The following is a 13,449-nucleotide window of genomic DNA, read 5'->3' on the forward strand; positions in this document are numbered from 1 at the left end:
CTTGTAAATCTGGGAAAAACTTTGAAATTTGATAGAGTAATATGGCTATTTATTAAATTTTAGAGCTATTGATCATGGAAAAGTACAAATGTAAATGTTTTTTGGCTTTTGTCTGTTTTCCTATACTATTTATTGTTAGTCTTCAATAACATGGCCAGTATTGTATAACATATTTGTAATATAAAAATTTAATTCACACATAAAATTTGAAAAAAACATTTTGTTTCAAGTTGTGTCAATGTGAACTTAATTGGGTTCAGAATTAATAACAAGTTAATTTTCAAACATTTCTATAAAATGCTTTGATTTCCTTTTCTGTACTAAATAGTGACAAGTTTTGCTCTGTTGAACTGCCATGCCTATATTGACTGAAATCTTTAGTTAGCTTAACTATTTATATTGTTTAAAATTATGAATAAAGTTTTGCTGTTAAGAATTTTACATATTATAATTGAAAATAATAGAGAATAATAAAGAAAAGAATATTGTAGTATTAAAGGGTTAAGCTTTAAGTTAGGGATCAGCAAGTTTTTGTTCAGGCAAATGACCATGCCTAATTCTGACCTTGAGGTTATAAAACTTGCATCTGAGTTCTGTCTCAAATCTCAAGATTTTCCTTGGTCAGTTAGGTTTCTGACAAATCAAATACCTGAGATATGAGATAATGCTCATAACATTTATTTATAACCGCGGACCAAGGTTGAATTAGCTTGCATTTATTTGATTGAAATATTATACATTTAAAGATCCTGTATGTTGTGATCAAAGTGGTAAACCACACTAAGTGAAATTATATATATGTACACAATTATGCAAATAAAACAATTTTCAAACATCTTAGAATATGTAAAATATGTACTGCAAATATTAAAATTTTGTGCATATTATATGTAATCATTAAAATATATGCATTCATTTCTTGTAAAGTTTGACTTAAACTTATAGAAAATAAAGTTTTTATTACCTCCCTTTATTTACATGAAGTGTTAAATTAGGTAATATCTTTATAAATAATGCTTTTTGGAACCTACAATATTGATCATTCTTATTTGAGCATCATATTTATGATTTAAAACCATAAAAAAAATGTGTTACTGGATCTTTAAATAAAGAGAGAAAGGAGGCTAGTGCATGTTCTTAGTTAAAGAATTTCCTGTGTTTTACGAAACATGATGATAAAAGAATTTCATGTGTTTTACGAAACATGATGCTAAAAGAATTTCATGTGTTTTATGAAACATGATGCTAAAAGAATTTCATGTGTTTTACGAAACATGATGATAAAAGAATTTCATGTGTATTATGAAACATGATGCTAAAAGAATTTCATGTGTATTATGAAACATGATGCTAAAAGAATTTCATGTGTTTTATGAAACATGATGCTGTTTTATAAATTTTCCATGAAAGAAATTCCGTTGTTAATATTTAACAGCTAATATTTAACTAGGAAAAATTCTAATAATTGTAAATGGAACATAATTATAAGTTAAATATACTAACATATAACATACATTTTCTTTTTCAGTAAGATTTTATGCTAATATAAATTGTGATAACCAATCGGCTTGAAACATGATGCTAAAAGAATTTCATGTGCATTATGAAACATGATGCTGTTTTATAAATTTTCCAGGAAAGAAATTCCGTTGTTAATATTTAACAGCTAATATTTAACTAGGAAAAATTCTAATAATTGTAAATGGAACATAATTATAAGTTAAATATACTAAAATACATTTTCTTTTTCAGTAAGATTTTGTGCTAATATAAATTGTGATAACCGATCGGCTTGAAAAGGCTACAAGCATTTCTATTATACATTTATTGTTCACTGTATTTCTAATTTTGATAAAAAGGAACATTACTAGTAAAAAGGAAATGAAATAAACATTGATTTGTTAATAAAATGGCTTCTTGATTGAAAGCTAACTTCCTGATAATTCTAAATAATAAATAAGTTATAGAAACTTAAAATCAATCACTTAAAATCATTCCAAAATAGGAACTTAGTCAGACAGACTGAATTACTTACTGTGATTAGAAAATGATTAATTTGCATTCTATTATTTGATTAGTAAATGTTAGGCTAGTAAAAAATCTTGATTTATTTAATAATTTTTAATTATTTGTTGATTGGTTGTTTTTCAAACTTTTTTTATCAGATAATTATGATATACCTTGGTCTGTCATAATCCCACTAGTGAGAAGGAAAACAGGGATTAACAAAGTATTGAGTGTTTAGGTTGATTGTGGTATTTTTGTTAGTAATAAAATGGTGTTTGATATAAATTGATGACCATTCTCACCCTCATGTGGAATTTGGCAATGTTTTGATAACTGTGATTAACTATAACAATACATCAAAGTACACCTTGTCTCGACAATACCTATTTTACCTTCCTAACTTTAGTTTATTCAATTATTGGTCAATTATTTCTTTCAGTAGGTGTTTGAGAGAAGAGTCTGCAAGAACTGCCATATATAGCAAGAACATACAACATTTACAATACTTGGTAGAAAAGTTGGATGGACTTTGTGACTTTTGTACATTCAAGCTATAACTAAAATTAAAGATGATATTTGATTCCACCTGCTCAGAGTAAGTGTTATTTCTTACTTTTCTTATTACTATCATAATTTGTTTATTATTACAAGATAGTATCACTTGTTGTGTTTGGAACAATGATAAAATTTGCATGTAACATGTACTATGTGGAATTGTGGGCAAGTCACAACCATGTTTAAACTGGTTTAATAGTTCCTAGAAGCTGACTCGAGAAAGTAAGTAAAGAGTTATTAAATGAGGAAAGACAGTCCCTACTCATATCATGAGGTTTCCTGATCTTCCAAGTGGGCCTCAGCAAAGTGGTTTAGATCCTGTACCTGTAAAGATTTCTTAAGAATTAAGCTTAAATAAATAATATTTAAGATAACTAGTGAGTGTTAAACCCATGTATTTTACAGGGGTAAATTAAAATTATTCCATCCATTCGCTCATGGTAAAGGGCAAGTAGAAAAATGTAGTCTTTTTGTAGAATTAAGCAGCTGTACTTGTTCCATCCTGTCCTGTAGCATGAGTGGCTGAGAATTTTATTTTTTTATGCTCCCCGAAAAATTTCGGGGGAGCATATAGTCGGCGCCTTGTCCGTCTGTCCGTCCGTCCGTCCGTCCACACTCACAGGACAGTAATTATGTGGCTAGAGGGACAATAGGTAACTGTTCTTTCTCTTTGATGTCATTCATTCCGTAATGCTTTTATGTGGCTATTTTCTTTTGTGTGGCTAAAAAGAACAATAGAGAGAACAATAGAGCAGACTTCCTGAAAGTTGAAAAAAACTGTCAGACATTCGGTCTGACAAACCATGAAAATCTGTCGGACCGAAACGAAATCTGTCAGACCAAATAAAATTGATCAAAATCAAAGAAAAACTTGTGTTGGTATTTCTAAGACACTTTTTGGTTTTAATTTTTTTCGCCGTAAAAATCGGCACATTCCGTACAGCGCATTTTCAACTCCTCCCTGTCATACACCAATGATTCATGGTCCTGCTTCCATTTTTCATTAAATTTTGTCTCAGGTCTATTCTTTTCATCCTTTTATTGCTGTTCTGCACGCTCCTTTGACGTAGATTTTCGATTTTTCCCAGGTTTGGCACCTTTAGCGACGCCATTTTGTATACATGCGGCTTGGATAAAAGCCGGACAGTCGGACCGATCCGGAATAAAAAATCGTCGGACCTGATCAAAATTTATCGGACATGTCCGTCGGACCGACGTATTTCAGGAAGTCTGATAGAGTAGCCACATTATTACTCTCCTGTTAGAACGTCCGTCTGTCCGTCCGTTTTCTTGTCCGGTGCATTAATTGAAAACCCTTGGAGATAATTTGTTTAAACTTCATACAGTGGTAGAGGGCATTGAGGGGGAGTGCAGTGTCAAAGAACCATAACTCTATTTTGCCCAGTTTTTGAATTATCTCCCCTTATAGAAAAATCTTGTCCGGGAGATAACTCTAAAACTATAAGAGATATCAACATGAAACTTTGTAGGTGAATAGATCTCAATGGGTAGATGTGCAGTGCATAAGAACAATAACTCTTTTTGTCCTAATTTTGGAGTTATTGCCCTTTGTTAATTTCAACACTTTGAACTTTGTCCGGAACATAAGAGATATCAAGATGAAACATTTTAGGTAGATAGATCTCATTGAGTAGAAGTGCAGTGCAAAAAAAACCATAACTCTGTTAAGCCTCATTTTTGAATTATCTCCCCTTTTAGAAAAATCTTGTACTGGACATAGCTGTAAAACTATAAGAGATATTAACATGAAACTTTGTAGGTAGATGTATCTCAATGGGTAGATGTGCAGTGCACGAGAATCATAACTCTGCCTTGCCTAATTCTGGAGTTATTGCCCTTTGTTTATTTTTACTTTTTGAAGTTGTCCGGAACATAACTCGGAAACCATAAGAGATATCAACAAGAAACTTTGTAAGTTGATCGATAACAGTGATTAGAAGTGCAGTGCAAAGAACAGTAACTCTGCCTTTCCTAATTTTGGAATTATTGCACTTTGAACTTTTTCCAGGGACATAACTCTGAAACTACAAAAGGTGTACTTTCCTGTGTCCAAAACCTATTCGGGGAGCATCACCCGGCTCAAACTGGGCTCTTGTTTTATTTATACTCAAGCTTAAATTTTAAGGTAAAAACCATCATAGAGTGTAAGATTGTGGATTGAGATACCAAGCACAATGATCTCTGAAATAAATTTTCATAAAGTAGACGGTTCTTCTTAAAGTACCACATACAAAGACAGAAATTATTCATATATGTAAAAAAAAAAGAAAAAAGTAATTATCTTTCGAATTTGAAAGTTCAGTAAAATATCTGGTTTAGCTTGTTGGTTTTACATAAATTTTGCAAACAGTTCTCTTTTTTTATCACCATAGCAATCAAGATAATTCTTTTTCTCCATGCCTGGATTTAACTTGATAAACTGTCCTGAACCATACATTATTGAGCTGAATTTAGCAGCCTCAAATAAATGTTGCTAAGTAACAGAGCAACACAAGCAAAATGTTGCCATGGAAATGTCCCGCCATTCGATTTTTGTGTGCCGCTGATATGGCTCATACAAATAACACTGCATTAGTTCGATATAGCTCAGCAGTGATAGCTCTGAATATATATTTTATATTTTCGGGAGAATTTGTGAAAGCCCGCAGTGGCTTGAAAGTTCTCTCTATGAATGCACTTGCATCAAAAGTTCTCGATTTTATTTGGTAAAAAAAAAAATTAATGGGGGGAAAAAAATCCAGAATCACAATAAACATACATTGTAAAGAAGATGAATTAATTCTCTAGAAGGTTATATCTTCCATTAAAAGGTTTATTATAATGCTTATGTGTGACAAGCTAGATTTGAAATTACATCCCTCCAAAAATGAACAAAAATTTTGAAATTTAACTGAAGAAAATTGAAAGAATTGAATAAATTTCTGTAGAAATTTTATTCCTCTGGTTTTACATGAGAATGAAATATTCATCTTTATCATTTTATTATATTCTATTACATTTTAGTGTACATTTTCAATTCTTGGCAGTCTAAAATTGGTGTTGCTTGAATTATTCTATCTTTGTCTTGTAATTTTTGTCTGATTTGCTTGTAGTTTAAACTTTTATATGGCGTAATTTTTAAAAAAACTTGTATTGAGATGAGATGTATGAAAGTTGTGAGTTTTGGGTAAGTTTTTTTTATGAAATTTAGAAATATGTAGAAAATAATAAATTATTATTTTCCATGATGGCATAAAAAGTTCCATTATTTCATTCTTTGGCATAATTTTGATCAAAGGATTACTTATACTTCAATATATTAAAAAAAAAATCTTAAATGTTAAATTTTAAAGGGTTGCGAAATATCAGATCTTTGAAAATAGTTAAAAATATTTTTGAAATACTGCTTAAAATAAGGAAAGTGAATGTAAATTTTTCAGTATTGTCTTAGCGTTGTAATCTTATTAGCCTCCCACATATCAATATCCTGGAAAGTTAGAGATCGGGAAGTGATTGATTTTTAGACAGCATTCTTTCTTTGTATAATATCCTCATGCAGCAGCTGGAGTTGTTATTTTGGTTTCCATAGTGACGCTTTCAGTATTTATGTACATTTAAATGGGGGAAATAACTTGTTTCACTGCTGGGATGTAAATCGAGAGGATTTCACACACCGGCTGTTACACGCTTGACGATCACTGACAAATGACACTGTGTACGGTTGCCATGGATACTTGACAGCTATTGGTTAAGATGAAATTTCGCATAACTATCTCTGCCCCAGGGCTAACTTGTGTTAGAAAATTGACAGAAAAACGTGTATGTCATTTTTGTTTTATATACGTGGTACTTTATTTTTTTTTGTCAAAACATCTCATGTGGAACTGATATACTTTATTTCTAAGGATATGCTTCTAAGTTAGTTGTCAAGTATGTGTATATACTCTTTAGCAAATAATTTTAAATTTTATACATAATAACATTACTTATATTGTTTTGTAGAATATATCTGGTTATGTTTTAAAACATTATCTTTTTCATCTGTTATTTTAACATTAATTGAATTTTACTTTAACATGACCTGTGAAATTTTCTTTAGGCTACTACTTCAGTAATCATCATACTGCAGCTCTAGTTTATAAATGATTTAGTCCTAGCAAATTGGTACTCTTAAGTAGATAATAGAGATAAAAGTTTATATGAAGCTCTTGTATCTAAATTTTTGCAATCAATGTACACAAAATGCCAAAGATGTTTAGTATCATTTTGGTCTGTAACTGTAAAATAATTGTGTTGTCATGTTTCAGCATCAGCAGGTTATAAAAAAAGATGGTTGAAATAAAATGTAAAGAGTAATAACTAATCCGTTTGAGTTCTTAATGTAATCAGATTTAGCTAGTTTTCAAACCTTTTGCTAAACACTGTTTGTACATCTTATAATATTTTGTCTGAAGTATTTTCACCCCTTGTGGCTAAGGGTTGAGGCATCAGAACTGCAGCCACTGTTTATCGCTGTGTGATCATAAGAGATGACTAAATAGGTCCTAATTACTGAAGTCTCTGCATCTCTTACCTCCAACAGGTAAGGTGGTTTTGACCAATGGTGTTGTTTTAAGTTTGTAACACCTGAGGTTAGTCAAAGTCATCTTTCCTGTTCTGGCGCCATATGACTTCAATTGTATTGGTGCACCGTAAAACAAAAGAAGAGGCCTGCTGCACCAGTATTTTATTTCTTTAACTTTAAAAATTTGAGTTGTGCATTTTTGCTACCATTATGTAAATAAGTTTTTATGCTGCATAGAAGTTATTCTAATAAGAAGTTTTTGTCATGCATCAAGTTAGATAGGAGCTTTATGGTCTAGGAAGGCTAATGCTGTAGATATAACTTTTTATTGCCAGTGTCTTATCAGTGAATTTTACTTGCCATTCCAGTTACTTTTCAGCCAGATCTGACAGCAAACTGGTATACTATATTAACAGATCATTAACATTTGGTGATGTTCTGAGACAATAGAGTAAAATGTATTCAAGTTACCTTAAAATTAGTTCTGAAAGCATGACCTTTGTAAAAATAATTAGCTTTCTGGAACAACACATTGGATTGAAATATGTTTGAAGGCTGAGGCCTTTGCCAACTTGCTTCTCATTATCTTCTAGCTGCCGGGCCATCCAAGAAAACTGACAAGTATTAAATTTTGGTCATCAAACATTAACTTATAGAGTCCATAGTGCAGGCCATGCTTCTGCATAAATGTGGTTTAAGACATGATCTGTCTAATATCATTCCTTCTTCACCTTGTTTCAAAGTTTGAGAAAACATTTTTATTAAATCAGGCAAAATTAAAGCCTTGCATAAAATGTCGACCATCATTGAATTATTATCCATAATGCTCGTTTTAAAAACAATTTTAATGGCATTTCTGGACTTTAATTGACACCATGTGCTTTTTGAGTGGTGTGAGAGTAACTCCCCTTTAGTTAGTTTCATTCAGTCTACTTTTAATTAAACTATTCATGGAATTTAATGATTGAAAATATGTGAAATAAATTGATGGAACACATTGCATTGCCAGTTAAATATTATAGATATCAATCCATTTTACATGTTCAGCATATTTCATACAAGAGAAATTAATGATCCTTCTTGCAGCTACAAATGGCTGTCCAGAGTAAAACTTTAAAAAAAATTCATTGTGACAAAATTCTTCAAATATTACCCCACATTTATTACCAACACTTAAATTTTTTACAAGCTGGTTGAAATTGGCCAATTATGTTGATACAGGAGCTAAAATATGAAGATCAAGTTTCAGTGAGGGTGACATTTAAATCCAAACTTTAACATTCACCTAGAAACTATTACATTTTAAACTTGAAAGATTGGGGCAGTAAATAATTGTTAACATTTCATCAGTAGCTTAAATGCTTTGTAAACTGTTCAAAGGTTAAATTTAGTATGTGGGAGCTAGATAGAAATATTTATTAGACTTTGATATGTTTGGCTTCTACTATCTGAAAAGTGTTATCATTTATATATAATGTTAGATAATCACTGTTATAACTGCCAATAGATCTGAACTATTTTTCATTAGATATACAAGAAGTGTATAATTTAACCGTTATCTGTGTCATTAATCTAATCTACTAGATGATAATTACTGCATAAAAATTGGGACAGCTCTTATTGTCCTGTATTTATCAGCCCTCTATCTGCATGCTACATATCTCCCTGTGGGCCAGTATCCTGTCGACTGTATAGCTGAATTCTTATTAAATTCTGTTGCTAGGACAACCGTGGTCTGTTGCCATGGCTATGATGCCTGTGTTGTTAAGATGCTCTATCTCATAACGCATAATTGCCCCAGTGGCTGATGGGATAGCAAAGTTAGTACACATCTCTGCTGTGTTACACTTCAGTACACACTTTAGTTGTGTTTATTATTTTTCGGGAGGAAGGAAACTGTTTGACAAAAGTATCCCACAATTCAGTTTGATGATGTGGTACATTGTTAGGGAAGCCATTTTGTGTCTCTGGATTTTATCTTATTAAATAAGTGTCAGAAATAACTAAGAGAAGTAGTTGAAAAGTTTTTGTTGGATTTAAAATAAGTAAAACAAAAGTTATTCTTTAGGATAAACCAGCTGACATCATTTCATTGCTAATATTTTTGGTAAGATTTTTGTTTTCTTAACATTCAGATTACAGCTCGTTTAAGAGGGAAGAATATGTATTTCATTTCCTTATATTTATAAGTTATAAAAAGTTTTAAAACTTCAGGGATGACAACTTTAGTATGTCCTTCATAATTGATATTCTCTTTTTGGTTTTAACTAGAAAGGTCACAATTTGTTGAGTGATATTTTTTAAGGAAGTAACGAAAGATTTAGATGTATAAGGATGCCTCCATGTTCTTTTAAATGTAAGTCAAATCTCTGTTCTATTTAAATTTTTAAATAAAGCAAACTTGGTTTTTACTGTAGTTAATAAGATAGAATATCAAACAGCTTAGAAGATTTTATTATCTTAGATTACAATCAGTGTTATGGTTGTGAAAGTGTATAAAATATCAGCATAATAGCTTGTGCAAATAGAAAGACAGGAAATGTTTCCTTTAGTCAACAAAGACGGTCTTTAGGCACTTAAAAAGACGGCATTAATCCAGTTTTATCAATGATATAATATCACCACTTGCTTTTTAAAATGTCTCTTTTAAAGTTGAAAAGTTGTAAAAACCACATTGCCTTGGTAAATACTAAGTTACTCTAATCTCTAAGTAATGAGTTAACTGATTTAGAATCTACTAAAATGAATTATAATCCGCGTTCAATTAAGGGGTGAAGGGGTGGGCCCGGGCTGTCCGTTAACAATATAAGGGATATAACAGTGAAACGTTTGATGGTTTGATGTTGTGACTAGCCTGACAATATAGTGGTGGCAAAGATTTTGCTATCGTAGGCTTAAAATTTTAAAATTCTGGTACTAAGTAATGTTGTCAACACTGTGTATATATACATCCATATGATTGTTCTTAAAAAGAACATGGTGGTTAAATAAATAGCCATTAATTTAAATAATGTTAATGACTGACACACATTAGTATTCATGTATAGTGACAAGAAATATTTTATCTTTAGAGTGCAGCACAGCCTTACTTGTTGTCACAAAGTTATTTGAAGCCATTACATTATCAAAAGATTTCAGTCACTTGTTCAACAAAACTAAAAATTGTAAAAATGGAATCTTATAAAGCTGTCTTACTAAGGTCGGTAAGAAAGGGTCGGTGTACGGAACGAAAAGGTTGCAGATTTGACGAACCTCATCATAGACAGTAGTATTGAAGTGCAGATCACCTTCTGCTTTCATTGAACCATACCTCGCTAAATATTTTAAATGCACATGTCCATCTTACAATCTGGACATTTTTAGGGGTAAATTTCAAAATATGTATTAATACAGAACAGTGCAGATCATTCAGACATCAATGATATGTCGACTGATTTAGGTCTGCACAGTCACATCTAGGCAGATTGTGAAGCCACCAGCGGGCTAAAGGTTAATTAGGTACTTCAGCAGAATCCAACATCTAAACAGGGTAAATATTAAAATACATTATTTAGATGACATGTTTTTGGAAGATAGAGAAACATGAATAAATATGACAGGTAATATGACTGCTAGCATCTGTTCCATTCCAGTAAGTTTGATATTAAATAAAAATCCATGTCTTTGAATAGCTGGGAGGGGAGAGTTAAAAACTTTTACAGAAAGTTCCATCTTATCATAAGACTTGAATTTATGTTTAATAACTGTCTTATGGGGATCCGCTATAGAGAAAATCAGACTAAACAAATCTGCTGGGACTTAAAAAATCTCAGAATGTTATTCAACCCTCTTCATATAAAAGAAAAAAGACTTGAGGTTTAATTGCTCAATAAAAGGTTGAATTACCTGATAAAGATCAGAGACTTTGTTTTTCTTGATGGTTTTTAAACACTTTTTATAAGATTAATCTTTCTTTAAAGAGATATCGTTATGTATTAACTCTACCTGAGACTGTTCTATAAAGAATTCTTCAAACACCTGTTTATTGATAGATTAACAAAAGGTGGCTTCCTGTCATGAAATTGTTGACACAAGTAAATGGTTTGATAACATGATTATTACATTGATCTGAAGTATCATTGAAAGATTCCTCTAAATCTTTTTGTTTAACAAACTGTAAGATTTGGCTTACCTGTAATTCTTATTAATTAATGCAGTTTTTCTTTAAAAAAAAAATCTCACCGTAACAAATATGAGAGGAACACTAGACAACATTGGAACAAGTTAAAAAATGAAAAAAACAACTAGTTCCAGGTATGCACTACCCTTTCTCACAGTTAATGTTAAATTTAGTAAAGGTTATAATAATTTTCTAGGCTGACATGACATAATGTACTTTTGTAGTTTTTTGTCAATTTTATGAATTTTGAATTGCCATCATTTTAAGCTCAAGGTATTAAAGTTTTGCAGGACAGAAGTACATGTGTCAAATGGCCATTCATAAGAACATATGGCACTGGGTCCGAATTGTAGAGATGATTTATCCATGTAATCTTTGACACTGTTGATAAGATTTAGGGATTTAATAGTTCTCAAGCCATGATGTAAAGTTAAATTTATATAGAATTATTTTAATCATTTATTAAAACAGGTATATTTGCGAATATGCTTTGCAACACAACATTATCACACTTCTTTCATGGTGTCAAGTCCATTATGTCATAAATATTTTGATTAAACTTTGGTAATAAACTTAACAAGTAAAATATGTTAGTTTGGCTTTATGACCCGAGACTTATCAATAGAGTAGCTCATATACCTAACCATAAAAATGTTTATTACCTTAAAAATTGTGGTAACATTTACTCTTAAATACTAGTATTGCACTAATAAAGCCATAAAGTCTGAAGTTTTGTCAATCTTCAACTGCAAATAGAAGGCCTTTTTGTCATTTAGATAATAGTAAATGCAGTACTATGACTACCAATAAAATTTGATGAAATGCGCTGTAAATTGTCAAACTTTTAGGTGTAACAGAATAAAACGTAAAATAAAACATTTACATCCATTCTGAGAAAATATAGGACTTTTCTAAGAAAATAAAGGATTTTCCAAAGAAAACACAATGTGTAGGACTTTTCTAAGAACACTTAGGGCATGCAGACATAACATTCATAATTTCCCTTTTGTCAATCTTACTAATATTTTGTTTTAATCAAAATGATTATTAACCAAGTAGGATTTGAGTTTTATAAAAAAATTATAAAAAGGGAAAGGAATGTAATTGATAAACATATGCAAAGAGTCCATCTGCATAATATTCTGGTGTCAAAATTGATAGTATGTCAAATACTTGTGATAATCATCTAGTTGCTTTACTTGTTGTATACAGGTTGTCATGACAGCCATACGTTTACCTTGGCAACCACATTTTACTGCAGGGCATAGTAGTTTTCTTTACATTCATGATTTGTTATATATTAACTGCCTTTTTGGAGGAAGTAACTACTGATTTCAGGTTGATATAGGATATTATCACTACAGCAGTCTGTTTGAATCATTAAGATAAACAGAAAATATTTCATTATTTTTGATTCCCACATGATTATTTTATTAAATTGCTGATTTATCAATTTACTAATCATTATAAATCATTTAAAAGTCTTCATCGATATTTTGCCATCTGTATGACTTCCTATAGTAAATGAATTATTTATATATTTTCTACTGTCGTAACATAAACACTTACGGCTTAACACAATATTTTATTAAATTCAGTTTAGGGTATCATAAGCCAAATTTCTAATTTTTAATAACCTTTGAAAATGACATTTTTTACCTCCAATTTCTGCTTAATAAAAATTCATTGTTAAACTTGAATGGAAATTTGTGATGACTGTTTGTTAAATTAATACATACCCTGTCACTACCAGGCTAGGGGTTAAACAGCATTTAACACTGTATTTTTTATCAATTTATTTACCTTCTTTAAGCTTCTCAGTGTCACCAGCTTTATCAACAGATATTATCTGGGGACTTTGCACAGTTTTGTTAAGGATTTTACCACTTTAAACAAACCCTCTCCCCTGTTTAAGGGATTATGATGATATGATGATAGTAAATTGATAGGCTATGTGTTTGACTTGATTGACACATGATATTGAAATTCAGACATTATTAATATCATCACTATCTCCCATATATATAACATATTTAGAAAAGAAAATGCTTTATTCTGTACACAGGTCAAGATATTTGTCTTTGAAACAAGCATTGTTACATTTGCTATTGCATTTTATGATGTATCATCTTTCAAATACATTCCTGCCATTCCACAAGTTAAA

The 13,449-nt window shown here is 30.9% G+C and overlaps 1 protein-coding gene across 7 annotated transcripts in view; it reads left to right on the forward strand.

The window, feature by feature from the left end:
- Positions 1-13,449, forward strand: part of LOC132714212 (forkhead box protein N3-like) — a 37,082-nt gene that overhangs the window by 3,612 nt on the left and 20,021 nt on the right. Inside the window, exon 2 of one of the 7 annotated variants that reach the window (XM_060697035.1) lies at positions 2,450-2,602. In XM_060697035.1, coding sequence (XP_060553018.1) covers positions 2,577-2,602 — 26 coding nt within the window. In that variant the 5' untranslated portion in view covers positions 2,450-2,576. The other 6 variants (XM_060697031.1, XM_060697052.1, XM_060697061.1 and 3 more) reach the window with 6 other exon arrangements.

Source organism: Ruditapes philippinarum, unplaced genomic scaffold (assembly GCF_026571515.1).
Source record: "Ruditapes philippinarum isolate M1 unplaced genomic scaffold, ASM2657151v2 ctg2659_1_1_1_1, whole genome shotgun sequence".
Classification (NCBI taxonomy): domain Eukaryota; kingdom Metazoa; phylum Mollusca; class Bivalvia; order Venerida; family Veneridae; genus Ruditapes; species Ruditapes philippinarum.